The following is a 19214-nucleotide window of genomic DNA, read 5'->3' on the forward strand; positions in this document are numbered from 1 at the left end:
GTGAACAACCCCTATAAAACGATAGTGTTCAGTGTACAGAGTGCGGGGCTTATTTCCAGAATAACTGCCCCAATGCATAATATACATAAAAAAATATCACACTTCTACTTTGTTCGTATTTCAGGATAATCCCTTGCCATATTGGCACTATACATGTACTCCAAATAAGTTCTTAAGCGGTCTCACTGGACTTGCATCAGCACTTTTGTAATAACATTTTGAGAATTAGGAAACAGCCATTCAGATCTCACAGCAAAACCGATACATATTCTAAGATGAAAGTACTTCAGAACTGTAGGGATATGATGTGAGAACACAGATGGTTTCAGTAATTTAACAACCTGTTTATTGGTAAAGTAGCGGGGAACTATATGGCTATATGCCATACAGGATCCAATATTTATATCTACTATTGTAAGAGCACATTTCTCATTTACAGTTCAAAGAGTAAAGAATATAATATAATGTACTGTATAAAGTACATAACTTTGTTAAAAAAAAAAAAAACAGGGTGGTTGAAATGTAAACATGATTCTATAGTAAAAGGGTGGTACTTTTAGTATATGCCGGCATGAAAAATTGGATAGGTCTCAGAGAAATATAGATTTGGGAGTGTGAGCAAACATTTGGCACTCTCCGTTATGGGCTATATTGTATATATGGGCTGCCTTATCTGTAAGAACTCTAAAAAGCATAAATATTTGCAGCCAATAAAAGTTCTCTCCTCTAAATATTATTCTTAATTTTTCCATAGAACCATCCTTTGTTCCGATCAAACACAGGTATGGGATCTGGTCTCCAGAAACCAGTTATCCAGAAAGCTCTAAATTACAGGAATTATGGGAAGAATTTGTTCCCAACTAAAGATAATTAATCTTTAACGGAGGCAAAACAATCCTACTGGGTTTATTTAAGGTTTAAATGATTTTTAGTAGACTTAAGGTATGGTGAGATCCAAGCCCCAGTTCCTATGCATTCTGCATGACAGGTCTCATACTTATTAAATTCTGGCAAGCAATTGCTGGTGGCTATAAATAAGAATAAGAAGACAAAGTCAGATTGCAGGATTGTTTCAAGCAGTCCTCTCCAAAGAAAGGGCCAAGGGCTCATTCTTAACAGGTTTTATGACATTTATAAGCACATTTTACAATGCAGAGGGCTATATTGGGCTTGAAAAAAAATACAAATCCAGTTTTGGTTATGACCTAATTATCTAGTTTACTTAATGTACTTAATTTATGCCAAAAACTATTCAGATTCATACAAGCATAGTGAGCTTAAAATGAATCTTGTACTTTTATCTTCGTGCAAGTTTATATTGCTGATAATCAATTTTTCAGTTATGTGTAAAGGTCTCAAGATCACTCAAATATTAGTGCTGGCTGCATTGTGATCTATTTTACCAGTTTCAGTGAGTTCCATTTAAACACTATTGACAAAAAACTAACACTGAGCTTTGTAATTCTACAAATAAATATACACAAATGAAAAGGGAAAATAAGTAAACATAAGAAACTAAAACTAGATTAAATTACCTGCAGTAATTGAGACTGGGGAATGCTGCCATTTGATTGTTGACACCAAGCCACCATCTGTTCTGGAAAGAAATTCTGAAAAAAAAAAAGTTATAAAGCAAGTCTTTAATACATAATTCAAATCCTCCATTTATCCACCCATACTTTCTTTAGAAGGGAAATATATACAGAGCTTCAAGCAAAACCTTTATCATAAGCCCAGTATTTTAAAATGCCAGTTCAACATGTACCACAAATCTTAAATATTCAATGTGAATGTTAGTTTAAGATTGTTGCATTTAAACTTACAATTTGTATCTGAATGCAATGAAAAAAAGATTTATCCTTTTATATACCAGTGTTCTACACAAGATCTCTTTCAGTTCTTTAACAATCTGTCATTTCTGTAAGACATTTCTTTTAAATCTCTAGTGAAAAGGTATCTCTATAGTTTAGTTTATTTTTAGGTTAAATATGTAGAGTTTGAAATCTTTCTCTCCCAGAAATGGTAGGCCTCTCATTTATTTAATCATAGCTGTGTACGGTTCAAAGACGCATGGTTTAAAAATTCAATATACTCTCTACAAAGAGAATAACTATGTCACACTACGCCAGATGAAGCACAGTTTATGGAGCAGTTACATATCCATTCTAATAATAAATAAAATAATGCCTTTTATATTCACACTGGTTTCTGACAGTTGTTCTTTGCCAAAAGAAACTTAAAAAAGAAATCTTTAACTTAATCCATCTTTGGGTAGCTAAAGGCCACAAAATATCCTAAATAAATATTGTATTTCTAGCTTAAGATAGCTATAAGACACCAATTTAATCGTACCAAACACAAATGAAATTTCTGGGACATTGCTTTTGTACCATTGTTGTAGGGCAATTATTATGGTCAGAACATCCTCAGATTTGTTATTTATTTTTAGTACTTTAATCCTACAATTCCAGTATGTTAGCTTTAGATTGTTACATTTAACCGTAGAATTGATACCTGAATGTTCATCTCAAGAAGACTTGAATCTGAAGGTGTATGGCCAGCAGTAATATATGAAAACTTACCGACAAACATAAAATCTACACATTCATTTTTTGGGTTTTCAGGGATTTGTGGTGCTGCCTCTGATTAATTGGGCCAATGCAATTGTTAACACAGCCCTAAAATAAATGTCTGGGAATCTATGTTCCTGGGTACCAATAACCTACTTATGTATTTATATACTAGAGTCTACAGATACCAGTCTGTTTATGCCACAGATGGGAGAGGTGTGAATGCAGGTGTCTACGCAGTGAGCCACCCAATAAACAAAATTACAGAAGACAAATGAAAAGCAGTAAGGCTTTCTGTACTATAGTCATTCTCTTCTGGCAACCGTTATTTATAAGTTGCTTGCCATGTGGAATTTTCAGCCATATGCACAGACAGAATGTGAAATGCACCCAACAAGTCATGCTAGGGTTTATGATTTCAGGATTTTCTGTGCATCTTTGTTACCACTATCAATCAGTGCTGCCGAGACTCCACCAACACCAAAAAACAATGTGTTATTTTAATTTTGTTTCATTTTTAGGAAGTGATCTATATCAAGTTAGGGATAGTTTAAATAAGACTTCTCCAAGGTATCCACTTCCTGGTGGAGGTGGGAGGGTGCTAATGTCACCCCCTGATCGGTCATGTGGGGAATCCTACCTGACCATGGCACCTTCTCCTGAGAGAGGGGCAGTTCTTTCCAAAAGCAGGCTAAAAGTATCTCAGGGATTACCTTCCTTCCTTTGAGGATGAAATACTGGTACCCAAGCTACAATTTGAAAAGAGGAGTATTGTGAACAGAATAGTATCCTCTATAGAGTTTATTGATCATATTCTGGTGTATATCCCTTATTATTTGTATTTTTAACTTATTTAAGGATTGCCATGAAGGTTCCTGGTAAAAAAAAAATTTTAACAGCTAGGTCAAATTCCCCTCCTGCATTAGTCAATAAGGGGATGACATTGCGCACTCCCTCCTCCACCAGAAAGTGGATGTAAGGTGGGGTAACTGATTTAGACACCAAGGAGACATTTTTCGAACTTCCCATCACTTATCGAGGAGGCTGCCACCTTCCCCCAAGCTATTGCTTTCTCTAGAACAAAAGTGTTTGCAGGAATCTATGATCTGCAAACATATTTATTCCATTCTGTTATTATTTCTACCATTCTATAGTTACCTAGGAAATGCAATTAGTCTTACTTATAGCTACTGCATTCATTGTGCTATTGGTTTACTACAGAAAGTAAAAGGTTAAAAGGTTAAAAGAACTTACCACAGGATTCTTAAAAAATTCATATTTTGCATAATTCTTTCTGAACAGAAACTTGCTTTCACTTGACATCATTGATTGTACATGGACCACCATTTCATGATCCTCTAGGCATCTTTCTAGAATATATGAAAACAAGTAGTTAACAAGTGTATTCAGTGAGCTACATTGTGCTGCATTTTCTATGGGGGGGAATTTAAAATAACAGTAGCCAAAATTCACAATTTCAAAACATTCACAATGTCATGATTTGCAAGTAATCTCTTTTTTCCAGCTCATATTACAGCGGAAACATGGCACCACTTACCAATTTCTACTAGAGCAGTGGTTCTCAACCTTCCTAATGCCGCAACCCTTTAATGCAGTTCATCATGTTGTGGTGACCCCCAATCATAAAACAGTTCCTAAGACCATCGGAAATATGTGTTTTCCGATGGTCTTAGGCGACCCTTGTGAGAGGGATCCCAACCCACAGGTTGAGAACCACTGTACTAGAGGTTCAGGCCTTATGCATATTGCTGCAAGCGCAATCCCACAAATCCAGATCATATTAAACCAGTTGATTACTCAGATTAAGCTAATTCTGTTTATTAACAGATTGTTGGAATCTGATCAGAAGATACAAACATTTGATTTTTTACACACTCTTTTCACCCATCTGACAGCTGTAGAACACATGCAATTAACAATGATCTGTTAATCTACCTATACAATCAATACAGTCGGACTAGGTTGGGTTTTATTCACATCCATTAAGGCTTTGCCTGTACTCAAAAGCAAACGCCTAAATTATCTTAAAGGGGTTGTTTACCTTTGTGTTAACTTTTAGTATGATGTAGAGAGTGATATTCTGAGACAATTTGCAATTGGCCTTCATGTTTTATAAATTGTAGTTCTTTAGTTATTTCAGTTTTTGTTCAGCAACTCAAGTTCAGCAGCTATTTGTTTGCTAGGATTCAAATTACCTTAGTAACCAGGGCGTGGTTTGATGGAAAAAATTATATATGAAAAGGAGAGGGACTGAACAGAATAAGAAGTTATATAAAGTGGGGATGCACCAAATCCAGGATTCGGTTCGGGATTCGGGCAAGATTCAGCTTTTTCGACAAGATTTGGTCGTATCCACTATTCTGGCCGAACCGAATCAGAGTCCTAAAAATCACATAACTTTTTGCGGTAAAAATATTTTGTGACTTTTAACCCTTCTAAAACACAATTAGCATATGCTAACTAGGATTCTTTTCTGTATTCGGCCGAATCCTTTACGAGGGATTCAGGGATTTGGCTGAATCAGAAAAAGTGGATTTGGTGTATCCCTAATATAAAGTAACAATAACAATAAAACTGTAGCCTCACAGAGCAATAGTTTTAGGCTGCCAGGGTCAGTGACCCCTATTTAAAAGCTGCAAAGAGTTAGAAGAAAGAGGAAAATAATTCAAAAACTATAAAAAAAAAAAAAATAATAATAAAGACCAATTAAGAAGCAGCTTAGGACTGGCCATTCTGTAACATACTAAAAGGTTAACTTAAAGGTGAACCACCCCTTTAAGTAAAAAAGAAACAGCAAAAGTGCCTACCTGGAAAATTTAAAATGCCATCTTGTGGCCACAAGAAAGCAGATTGGGTGACCCCATTCATAGTTATTTTGTATTACTTTTCACCCCCAGGCCCACTCCAACTGCCCTTTTAGCTTCTATGTAATGCAAAGCATGACTGGGTACACTTTCTCCAGGTTTCCACCTTGATAGGTAATATAAAAAGTGATGCGCTCAGATGTAGAATCAAAATCATATGAGTGTGCCTACCACATTATGACATCCAACAACTAGGTTAAGGGTGAAAAAACAACATGGTTTTCAAGGTAGAAAACAAAATGTATTACATACTGAAAATCAAACAAGAAGTGTAATTTTCCTCTTGAGAAATCCTAGGGCTCCTATTCAAAGTCATGTAATTAAATACAGCATCTATAGAAACCTGCACCTTGCGTTTTTTTTTTTTAGGACATACACAAAAATAAAAAACTTGCGCTTGTACGGCTAGGATTGCTTAGCTGAGGCAGCAACATGATAAACATGCAAAAATCAGTGACAAAATCACTGAAGGTGACTGCACAATGGAGGGTATTAGGGCTCTCAGTATACACCCCCACCCAGATGTAGGATAGCAATCAAATTTGCATAATAGGTTGCTAAGAGAAACCCTCTGAAGCAAGGCTTGCTGCTACACAAACATGCTTTTGGCCTTTATCAATTGTAATTCACAAACACCTACAGCCACTTTCTGGTGGAGGAGGGCATGACATGTATTGTATAGTGATATGTATAGTGATCCCCGGAGGTGGGGGTTCCAAACTTCATTCCATATTTATACAATAAAGTTCAATGTCCCAGGCCAGTCGTATTTTTTCTAAAATGTTAAACAAAAGGTTTCAGTTAGTTTCAGTTTCAGTTAGTTAGCTGCCATATTTCTTGCAAAACAAATCATTTGTTGGGCCCTGGCATAAGACATGCCAGAGGAGATGAGGATAAGAGACCATAAAACTATTAATGGTTTTCTAAAACAAAGCAGATGCTACAAGAAGAGCATAAAAAAAAAGAAAGCCAACCTTTAATATTATTATATAATGCAAAGTAAAGGTAAAACATGGCACAGAATAGAAATAAACCTAAAGATATAAACAGAACTTTTACTCCCAAAAATAAAAATTCATGAAAAAAACAAACACTTATGAAGCTTTGCATTTAAGAGCAAGGTCGATGGGCCTTAGTGTTTTATCAAAATTGTCCAGGCACTCACTGCTCAGCAACGTCAGCTTATAGAGGAGGGTCTTGTTTATTAAAGACTTCCAGTGTTTTAAAGTAGGTGCTATCTGCAGCTTCCAGGATATAATACAGCGAAACCTCAATTTTACTATATAACACATAATACAATTTCCTGATTTTACATTTTCCCGGATTTTGCACCATTTTTTCTGGTCCCCTGAAAAACTTAAAATGGGGGTTCTACTGTAATTGATTTGCTAGCATAAAAGTCTTGGGAGGATACTCGGTTACCTGTCAGAAAAAAATGTTTTTAACCCATCCCAGGATGCATACATCTGGGGATCAGACATTTGGTATGATATGGTCTTCACTAGGACGTCTAGAACCTCTTCTCCCCAGAAACTAGCTTATGGAGTGAAGACAAATTGGTGTAAGATATGTTCTATGTATTGAATAGTATAGCATAGTATTGTATAAGGACATCATTACCAAATACAGAAGGTAAATAAGAGTGGGTGAGGTCATCTTGATAATAAGCATCAATATGTGGTATGTCTAGCACACAGGCTTGCTTCATTGTCTATTATGTATATTGTAAAAACAAACAGCAGCCCTCCTTATCAGGTGTTCTTAGCGTTCCCTCAAGTTGAGAGACAGAGATCTCATTTTATGCTTATGTGCTGTTTGTTGCCCCAAATAAAGGAGAAATCAGAAAATCTAGTATGTAAAATATACTGGAGGGAAGAGAGGCTGGAAAATTATGAAAGGTAGCTTGGGGAGCAGAAACATTTTTATTAGGTTAATACTCCCCAATTATTTAAACAGAAGGCCAGACCAGTTCATGAGGTTAGTGCTTAGCTGTTGTACCAATTGGTCAATGATCAGTTCCTTGAATCTATGTGGGTGTACATCAACTAATCCTGCAATCTGAGTTTGTACATATTTAGGTACCCATACCCAATGCGAAGGCAGAAACCAGTTGCAAATTTCTGCCACAGCACTACATAACTCCCAACATTTCAATAAAGCAAAGAGGAACAAAAAGAAATGCTGCAACGATAATTTTAACCACACCCACTTTTGTGACCACAAAATAAATATTCCTAAATACCACTACCATTTTACAATATTTGGCAAGTTATGTAAAGTTTGAACACATTTCTGGGGGGTTTGGGGTCTTGTTTAATGTGTTATTACAGTTTTGCTAATGCAGGTGAAACTGCCTTTTAAGCTGCAAGCCTCAGTTCCCCACAAGAGACCTGTTTAGCTTATTAGTTACAATTGTATCTAAGTGCAGGTGTTGGCATAACATTACCTCAGAGATGCAGTTCAGTAGCTACAAATTCATATATATTATAAAAATATAAAATATATAAATTCATCAGACCACTATATACAATATATACTAGAATTTGTTAACATTTTTTTGTAAGAATTCCTCAGCAAGAAATGGAGCTACTAACTATTCCTAACTATTAAGAAGATATGGCTCTTGATATTAGTTACACTGCCCCTTTTCAACATAAGCTCAATATATAGGGCTTGTGCTGAACATACTTTTTGATTGTTTGAATCAAGAAATGTATATGGTTTCTATTATTTCTGACAGTAAAAAACAAACAAACTGGAGGATGTTATGAATATGAAATAGATGGCAGAAACTGTTGAACCACCACTAAGTATTAAAACAATTTTGTGTTACTGTCATACCCACTCTAACAGTGTCTCAAATTCATGGGATTATATTATTGTAATGGAAACCTATTGTACACAAAACCTGTTAAAATAAAATTATTTGTTTTGCAATGAGTACGGTGTATTTAGGCAAAAGTAACACTTTGGTCTTCGTCTTTGCCCTAGCCCTTTAGCCTGAGTGAATGTGGTATCCTCCATTTAAGACGGCAAACAAAATAAATTCCCGAGTCGGCCCCATGAACAATACATATGGACTTTGAGTAGGACTATCACACACACTAAGAACAGTGACTGAAAGCAACAAACAGGACCTTCATGATCTATAAAAGGATGCATGAGAGTGCCTATTTATTGTCCTTACATATACTTTTTATAAATAGGTCTACAAAGATGAACCAGTATCAAATTTTATAATGGAATAACAAGTACCATATTTGCTTAAATTTGAGTTCATGTTTTTTTGGATTCAAGAAATCATTGGTAAAAAAAAAAAAGTGTTTCCCCAACTTGCAAATATTTTTCAATCCAAAAAATGGGAAGTCTCAAATGAAAAATTTTGGGCAGCTACAAGCTTCTATAGGAGTAAAGTTCATTTATGTTTAAATGAAGATAACAATGCAATTTTAGTTGCAATCAAGTTTCTTTCCAAGTTTTTTATTTTCATTTTTTTCTTCATAATTATGCTATTGATAAAGAAAAAACAAATAATGTCAATCATAAGTGATCAAGTTTAATTTAGGTATATTCCCACAACTAAATTTAGAAAAACTCGAAAAAAAAAATGATAATGTTGGAAATACAAATTAAAAAACGTGGAAAAATGCTCACTGGAAATCATTTTAATGTATGATGTCAGAAGAGGGACTTAGACTGCATGAAAACATTCATTTAGTTAAGACTCAAACATGGATACCCTATTTAACAAGATACAATTGCTAAAAGGGAGAATTACATCTGGGAGTTGTAACAATATATTATACGAAGATGGCATTGATTTTCAACTATGTTCAGTTTGGTCACTGGCAGACAATCAACTTACATGGCTTAAAGCACATGTAATCGACACCATATTGCTACAACTATAGCAGAGTTCTATTATACTGAATTCTATATTGTTCTCCCTTTGGAGATCTTATGCGTTCATTTGGCTTTAAATATCATCTGTATGCTGATGATTTCCAAATTTACTTTTCGACCCCTTCGTTAACAGTTGAAACTTAAATCACTAACTGCCTCCTAGCTATTTCCAATTGAATAACCCAATGCCACTTCAAACTGACCTAATGATCTTTCCGCCTAAGCCTGGTCCTACCCCCCCTTTTCTATCTCTATTGAAGGCACCCTCATCAACCATCAACTCATCGATTCAGCACATTGTTTGGGGGTGATCTTTGACTCCTGTCTCTAATTCTCTGACCATATTAACACCACTGTCAAAACCGGTCACTTTTTCTTGAGCAATATTGTCAAAACCCATCCCTTTCTTTCTACTGCAACAGCTAGGCTACTCATGCATGCTCTCATCCTATCCCGACTTGACTACTGTAACCTGCTACTAACCGGCCTCCCTAACTCCTATCTTTCCCCCCTACAGTCTATATTAAACACTGCTGCCAGAATTCTCCTCCTCTCATCCTGGAGAGTTCAGCCCCTTCCCCTGCTACAGTCCTTATTATGGCTTCCTATTAAACAAAGAATATCTTACAAGCTCCTTCTCTTAACCTTCAAAGCCCTCAATTTCTCTTATCCTCACTACATCTCTTCCCGTGTTTCTCTGTACGTTCCTGGCCGACTCCTTCATTCCTTGCAGAGCAACCGCTTGGTTGCACCCCCCACTACTACTGCTGTCTCCCGCCTTAAACCTTTCTGCCTTGCTGCCCCTTACATTTGGAATGCCCTCCCTGATTTCCTCTGGAGAGAATCCTCCCTCAGCCTTTTTAAAACTAAACTTAAAGAGCACTTTTGGAGCACTCGCACTGCACCTGATCTGGAAACTAGCACTTATATTGTAGTGTGACCCACTGTGACCTACAGCCCTTATATTTGATTACTTGTGTCTGTAATTTACTCTCCCATATAGATCGTAAGCACTACGGGGCAGGGACCTCCATCCTCTTGTGTCTTTGACTCTTATCTTATTGCAGCTATATCTTTTATCTATATCTTTTATTTATTTGTATTTATTGTTATACTTTGTATTTATCTATTATCTTAATAACCCCCTGTTTGTATTAATGTATTCAACTGTACAGTGCTGCGTACATAAGTGCCGCTTTATAAATAAAGATATACATACATACATATAATGGGCCAGCATTTAAAAAAAGCAAAAGAAATTGTTTTAGAAATGTCAAACTATTTTTAAGTGATCAGACTCACAAGGTACCACAAGATCACACAGTATCACAATGCTGGCATTAGGGTAGTTTATATAATATAGTATATATATATATATATATTATATATATATATATATTATATATATATATATTATATATATATATATATATATATATATATATATATATATATATATATATATATAATTAAATATATTAACCTTTTTTTTGTTAACATCTCTATTTGCTTTTGCATAGTTTTGCAATCAGTTCTAAGCAGTTTTCTTAAACACAAGACTTTCTAAAATTAGCGGAAATATACCAGGTATAGGTTTTCTTTTGGTTTACACATGACAGTCGTGCTGTTTTTATAAGAGGAAGAAGATCATATCACACAAAGAACAGAAAATATGCCTGAGATCACAAAAGGCAAATGACATAACAAGAAGAAGAATTAAAAACCATTCGAGAATAACTTGATCCACATTCCCATGCTCTGCTTAAAATTTTTTATGTGTTTCTTAGCACAAAATGGTATACAGTTCTTGCAGGCTTTAATCAGTAGAAACCTCAATGATCGAGAGTAGTCAAGAGTTCTAGATAATATATCAGTTGTACAACTGTACAGCTATTAAAGTGATACTAACACTAAAAAACACAACCCTTCAAAATATAAATGTACCTTGAAAGTTACCTATTGGTCATGTTATTTGTTTTTCACAGATAGGGCTGCTTTTGTAAGTGATTGTTACTTGAAGTTCCTAAACCTGACTGTTTTGCCAACACGGCTGTCCCTTCTCAGCCTGTCAGTTATAGTTTCTAATGTTAACCAACTAGTGCTGCATAAATATGGCCGCTCCCTAATACAGGAACATAGGGGATTATATACGTAATTAGGCATTAGGCAAATACTTTTATGGCAAAATTATTAAGGTCCTGCAAAGACAATGTTATGCTATTAAAGGTTTAATTTCTGGTGTCAGTATCTCTTTAAGATTCAAATATTTTATGTGCTTGGAATATAAGCATTAACCGTTACATGTGAAAATTTTGTGCTAATATAAGTGTTGTACCCTGGTTATGCAATCAGTTTAAAAGGTAAAAAACATGTTCAACCCTAACAAGTTTAGTTTTCAGCTTTTCTAAAGAACAATCTGGGTATATCAATTGTTGATCCATCCCAGTTTTTAAATAGTATTGCTCTGTTACAACTGCAAAACATATGTTTTTAAAATGGACCAATTAAAAAAAAAAAGTTGTTTTTTTCTTATTGGTCCTTAAAAACAAGAAGAGTTTAATATACATTTAATATGATGTATTTTAACTCTTCACTAATTAAAAAAAATAAAAACTGTTTCCTAAAAAAGCACTACCATATACAGATATAACTGTTGCTCTTACATAAGTGTAGCCATTTAACCTGAAATAGATTTACATAGTAATACCACATACACTGTGCACAATACAGTGGATTTAGTTCAGTTAAATGGATCAAAAGCCATTCATGGTACCAATAGATACCAACTTTACTTAAAAAAAAAAAAAAACAACAAAAAAAAAAATGTGTTCCCTTTTATGGCATTACTGCTCCCTTAAGTTTTTATTACTGACTGTGGGTATTTACAGAAAATGTTTAATGGTCATACTTATAAGACATTTATGTTGGGCATGGTACTGCAGAACACATACCATATGTATATGGAGACAGTAGGCAGGTAAGTCATAGCCAGGAAAAACAGATTATCCCAAGATGCAGATTGAATAACCTAGGTTGATTATATATGTGCCTTTTTTTTTTTTTTTTTTAGAATCTATCTGTCTAATAAAAGGTGCAACGTTTGCTACAGGTGAAGCCTCAGAACAACCAATCAGTAGGCATCATTTACTGGCAACCTATTTAAAAAAAAAAAAAAAGCATATCAATCATTATGAGTTTTTAGACCTGGACAAACTGTCTCTTGTTACATCCCCACTAAATTTGTTTATCCTATTAACACCTCTGACTGCCTCACCACTGATGCCACATTCACTTACATTAGCATAAATTAATTTTTAGTGCTCCACTTTTAATAAGCTGTAGTGACATTATTTATCATTGTTATTCTTCTTTATTGATAAGCACCAACATATCTGGCAGTGTTTTACAAAGATTATCCATCATTTACAACAGTTCCTGTTCCAAGTGGATCAATCTAAATTCCCTCTCACACTCAAACATACCACCCCTTCATTAAGTCAAGCATATGCATACAGAAAGAAAAATGTTTCTTTAGCAATATTACCTACAGGAAAAACTTGACTATTCAGGACCTGTAAAGTACTGCTATTGTATCCAGACTATGTTAATAAAGGGACTGCAATTTATACAAAGGTTTTCCTGTTTTAACAGAAACACAACAGAAAATAGATTTTATTTAAGAACCCCCCCCCCCCCAAAAAAAAAAAAAAAAACAACCTTTAGGCAGGTAAAAGTGCATATAAACTTCCACAATCATATAAGCTTTTTATAGAGATGTCTTCAGTTCCTTTCAGATTACTATTACAGTCTCTAAAGTCTGTCAAATTAGATTTAAATTGGTTTAATACACATAACCAATGACTGTAGAATTCTAAGGCCAAGTCAACCATTTCTTCACAGCTCAATAAGGGACGGAGATTGCTTAAACTAAAAACATATTAATAACTTCTTATTAATACATACTAGTAAAGGTTTTATGTATTTTAATCAAGCATGTGCTAAAGACTCCTGTTTAATAATTTTAAGAGTGCTTTCTATGATTTGGGAAGATTCCTACTTAAGTACTGTACTGGAGACATTCACATAAAATTCCACATACCCCAGTGGTCCTGTACAAGGGTATATTTCATTACTCAGACTAGTATACCTTGCATGTGCACTACAAAATACATTTAATCTCTATATACTAAAACAGCTAGCTTATTTAGCAGAAGCCTGTATTTTTTTGTAATTTTTGGTGCTTTTGTAAGAAAGTAGGGATATAAAGAGAGTTGATATCTGAATTCCTAAATGCTGGTTACCCTATAAGACTTGCTATCTGTTCCATGCTACCTTTCCCAGCTGCATATTAATCACAGTGAACATACTACATGTTTTTTATCTACTTCACTTCTAGTCACTTTAAACAATCTTATACTGACCAATGATATGGGTAAAATGCACAAAGATCCCCAGAATTACCTAATCTAGGAACATATATAGTTTCATCTTTCCCTTGCAAGTATACTGCCTATAACCTTATTGCAAGTTGCTTATGATAAAACAACTTAAACATTTAACATTTGACAGTTTAGGTCTAGGAGAAAAGTAGCGGGCCTATCATGAATGTGGAATCAGATAATAGAATGAACAGTGATAAAGCAGTTTATTTCCCTTGATCATCCTCTTTAATCGTTCCCTACCTAATCCTAGGTGAGGGTGGTGCTCCACTAGCGTCCAGCTGTTATCATCCACACAATGACTTTGGTAAACCAGTAGCTGGCAGAAGTCCCTGGCTGTCATGTCTGCTAGAATTTCCACCACTTTGCTTGTCCCATCTTCACTAAAGACTTTAACCACCTGTAACATAAAGGATACACTTAATAGCCTTATGTTCTATCACAGTCAGGTATCAACCATGCTGCCACTTTGCCTCCCGATGCAAAGATGTTAGGAATATAGACAGAAGAGAAATATGATGCTCACTCAAGTGTCAACAGACCACTTAAAAACTAATAAAATACCTGTAATAAACCGGTAATAAAACAAAAAAGTCTGCAATTTTTTAGATAAAATATGTAATTCCTATCTGGCCACAAAGGTTTGTTTTAAAAAAAAAAAAAAAAAAAGGCCATGTATGTTAATCTGAAAGAATTACACTAACATACACAACTAATTATATATATATATATATAATCTAGAGGTAACCTCAGTTTTAAAACACCCCGATCAGTAAGGAAACACAGCAGGCTAGATATCACAAAGATACGATAAAATAAGAAAAATAAACACTTTAAATAGGTGCAGATACTGATTTATAGTGATTAGATTTTTAGATACTTTTTTTCTTTAAAAGGCATTTAGTACTGCCATGGTCTATATTGTGATTCATTAAATATTTTTACATTTTCTCTGTGACAAATACTACACACCTAATGAGCAGAAAAAGAGACAAGGGAATAAAAACAGAATAAAACCTTAACTCAGAAAATAAAATGCCCACCTATAGATCTCTGCCTTCTGCAACATCACACAATTTTATATATTCATATTTATAACATATGTATATAATGTATGTAGAAAAAATACCACAAGCTCACACACACATAAATATATATATATATATATATATATATATATATATATATATATACACATACATACATACATACACATATACACACACACACACACACATACATACGCACATGCATGCACGCACATATCTACAGTTACTAAAAATTTAGAAATATTAATACAAAATGTCCTAGTATAAGACATGCATGTATGCAAAAAATGGAAAAAGCATTATTATCCTTATGTAGGTAAGTATGCGTTATGAACTGGAACATGCATAACCAAGTATGCAGTGATGCCCAAACACAGCCTGCATTGATGCACCATTAATAGATATATGCATAGGCACACTGAATATGCATGCATGATCAAAGTGCATAACTAAACACAATGCTCATACTCAGCATAAAGAGGATAACAAAAACTAATGAGTGAACCATCATAATTCAGTATGGAAAATCTTACCTCTACTGCACGTAAAAGGCAGCAGTCAGGAGAACAAGATGGCATTTTTAAGTCTAGATTGCCTCTTGAAAGAGTTTTTTTTTTTCCTCTCTGCTTTCCAAGCCCCTTTTGCAGACTAAGCTGCACTCTCAGTGTGGAATATACAGTGTCAACGGATTACTGTACCGTACCTGTCACGTAGCCAGTCTTACATGGCACTGTTCCTGGGGAAAGGCAGGCAACTCGTCCAGAGCTCCTCTCAAAGGGTTACACAGTCAATCTTTTAGGTAGTGAATCAAACCACATTTTGCAGACCAATCGTAGGTCTCCTCTGACTGATGTAATCATTTCCCACACACTCTTGCAGACTTCCAATTTTTTTCAAGCAGTTATACAAAAAGAAAAAAAATAATACCACCCGAGAGAAAAATATCTGTTTTATGACCACCCACATGTTAATATCCAAAACCCTAAAGATAATAAAAAAAAAAGTTCAAAGACAAAAAAAAGGGGAAAAGAGGAGGAGGAGGCTAAAGATTCTCTGCCAAAAGCATGCGTGTACTCGGAATCCTGACTGCTGTGCCAAACTGCTCTCACAATAGCCCTGCCTGGAAGCAGCTGATGTCATCCACATGCAACTTAAGCTTTCAAACTTCTAGGCTGCTAAATAACTTCCCTTTCCCAAATGCACAGAGGAGCCTCACTCTGGATGCTCCTTCCAAAGTACCTTCCTTTCACAAATGTAACTTAGTTAATAAAAGCAGCTTCCTAGAACCCTTTGATTCCTATAAAAAAAAAACAGCTTTGGTTACTGGAATTAAAGATATATTCCCTGCTGAATAGCCAGCTTCTTTTAATTCTACACAGTGTGACACAGGATTATTTAAAGGGGGTGAGGAAACAGACACACATTTGTGCTGTTTAACAATTGCACTGTAGAATATTTTGTTCATACAAAGTGCAGCCATGCATTGATGTGAATTGCATACATTGATGTGAATTGCATGCATTTTTCTAACTAAAAGCAAGCAGGTGAGATTTACATCGATTATTTATCTTAACTGACAGGCTGATTTACTAATAAAGATGTTGAATTGCAGCAGTGCAGTTACCAATAGCAATGAAATAGATCTACTTTCAGTTTCTCACATTTAGTCTGATGTAATTATTGGTAGCTAGTGGTAACTGAACCAATGCAATTTAGCACCTGTTTTAATAAATTAGCCCTATCAATTCTATTAAAAAAGTATCTTAATTCTTAAACGAATAAGGACGCCTTTCACCAAAACTCTCAAAAAACAGATTTTCTGGGAATGACACAAAGGACTTTTGACTAAACAACTGCCTGAACTAGAAAGGTCTGTAAGTCAGGTTGCTGCCAGCCCTCCCCACAAACTAGAAGCAACTGGAGTATCTAAAAAGGAAGCAGCTGTAACACCAAAAATACATTTTAAAAAGTGTCATTCCTAGGCAAATGGGATCTTTGGCATGACTTTATATAGCTTTTGATATAAACTCTCTTTTCTCAAATTTGGCACTTAATTGGTTTCATGAGCTAGTGGCTGAAACAGAAAATAACAGATGAAGATGCATCAAATAATATACACACAGTCATATGAAAAAGTTTGGGAACACCTCTTAATTCTTTGGATGAGTTTTGTTTATCATTGGCTCAGCTTTCAAAGTATCAACATGCCTTATGGAAACGAGTATTTCAGCAGTGACAAAGTTTATTGGATTAACAGAAAATATGCAATATGCATCATAACAAAATTAGACAGGTGCATAAATATGGGCACAGAGAAATTACATCAATACTTAGTTGATGGAACCGCCACCAAATTTAACATTAGGTAGCAGGTGTTTCTCTTGGAATGCAGTGTTCTTCTTCCACCATGCAAAGTGCTTTTTGTTATGACCAAATAACCCAATTTTTGTCTCATCAGTCCAAAACACTTTGTTCCAAAATGACTGTGGCTTGTCTAAATGAGCTTTTGCATACAACAAGCAACTGTTTGTGGTGTGAGTGCAGAAAGGGCTTCTTTCTCATCACCCTGCCATACGGATGTTCTTTGTGCAAATTGCGCTGAATTGTAGAATGATGTACAGATCTGATCACAAGATCACCATCTGCAGCAAGATGTTCTTGCAGGTCTTTGGAGGTGATATTTGGGTTGTCTGTAACCATTTTCACAATCCTCCGCATATGCCGCTCCTGTATTTTTCTTGGCCTGCCAGACCTGGGTTTTTACAGCAACTGTGCCTGTGGCCTTCCATTTCCTGATTACATTCCTTACAGTTGAAACTGACAGTTTAAACCTCTAAGATGATATTGAACAATCTATGTTTTCTCTCTTTTGAAAGTTGCTTTGAGAATCCCCTGCTGTCACTCTTCAGAGGAGAGTCAAACAGAAGCACAACTTGCAATTGGCTACCTTAAATACATTTTCTCACGAATGGACACACCTGCCTATGAAGTTTAAGGCTTAACGAGCTAATCCAACCAATTTGGTGTTGCCAGTAATCAGTATTGAGCAGTAACATGCATTCAAATTAGCAAAATTACAAGGTACCCACATTTACGCACAGCCAGTTTTTCACATCTGATTTCATTTCATACAACTAGGTACTGCTTCACTAAAAATCTTTGCTCAGAAAAGGCCTCAGTACACAGATGTTCCTGGGAAATGATAGAAATACCACCGTTATCTTTTTTGTTGCAGGCTGAGAGGGGTTCCCAAACTTTTTCATATGATATATATACACACATACAGTGGCTTGCAAAAGTATTCGGCCCCCTTGAACTTTTCCACATTTTGTCACATTACAGCCACAAACATGAATCAATTTTATTGGAATTCCACGTGAAAGACCAATACAAAGTGGTGTACACGTGAGAAGTGGAAGGAAAATCATACATGATTCCAAACATTTTTTACAAATAAATAACTGCAAAGTGGGGTGTGCATAATTATTCAGACCCCTGAGTCAATACTTTGTAGAACCGCCTTTTGCTGCAATTACAGCTGCCAGTCTTTTAGGTTATGTCTCTACCAGCTTTGCACATCTAGAGACTGAAATCCTTGCCCATTCTTCTTTGCAAAACAGCTCCAGCTCAGTCAGATTAGATGGACAGCGTTTGTGAACAGCAGTTTTCAGATCTTGCCACAGATTCTCAATTGGATTTAGATCTGGACTTTGACTGGGCCATTCTAACACATGGATATGTTTTGTTTTAAACCATTCCATTGTTGCCCTGGCTTTATGTTTAGGGTCGTTGTCCTGCTGGAAGGTGAACCTCCTCCCCAGTCTCAAGTCTTTTGCAGACTCCAAGAGGTTTTCTTCCAAGATTGCCCTGTATTTGGCTCCATCCATCTTCCCATCAACTGTGACCAGCTTCCCTGTCCCTGCTGAAAGAAGCACCCCCAGAGCATGATGCTGCCACCACCATATTTGACAGTGGGGTTGGTGTGTTCAGAGTGATGTGCAGTGTTATTTTTCCGCCACACATAGTGTTTTTCATTTTGGCCAAAAAGTTCCATTTTGGTCTCATCTGACCAGAGCACCTTCTTCCACATGTTTGCTGTGTCCCCCACATGGCTTGTGGCAAACGGGACTTCTTATGGTTTTCTGTTAACAATGGCTTTATTCTTGACACTCTTCCATAAAGGCCAACTTTGTGCAGTGCACGACTAATAGTTGTCCTCCACCTGAGCTGTAGATCTCTGCAGCTCGTCCAGAGTCACCATGGGCCTCTTGGCTGCATTTCTGATAAGCGCTCTCCTTGTTCGGCCTGTGAGTTTAGGTGGACGGCCTTGTCTTGGTAGGTTTACAGTTGTGCCATACTCCTTCCATT

General features: G+C 35.7%; 1 protein-coding gene across 10 annotated transcripts in view; it reads right to left on the reverse strand.

Moving 5' to 3' along the window:
* The window catches only part of grb10 (growth factor receptor bound protein 10), a 138726-nt gene that overhangs the window by 17403 nt on the left and 102109 nt on the right, over window positions 1–19214 (reverse strand). For all 10 annotated transcript variants that reach the window (XM_012964319.3, XM_012964315.3, XM_018094551.2 and 7 more), the window contains 3 exons: window positions 14041–14197; window positions 3825–3940; window positions 1536–1610 (listed from right to left, as the gene is read on the reverse strand). In XM_012964319.3, coding sequence (XP_012819773.1) covers window positions 1536–1610; window positions 3825–3940; window positions 14041–14197 — 348 coding nt within the window. The remainder of the gene's footprint in view (window positions 1–1535; window positions 1611–3824; window positions 3941–14040; window positions 14198–19214) is intronic.

This window comes from Xenopus tropicalis, chromosome 6 (genome assembly GCF_000004195.4).
Source record: "Xenopus tropicalis strain Nigerian chromosome 6, UCB_Xtro_10.0, whole genome shotgun sequence".
NCBI classification, from domain to species: Eukaryota; Metazoa; Chordata; class Amphibia; order Anura; family Pipidae; genus Xenopus; species Xenopus tropicalis.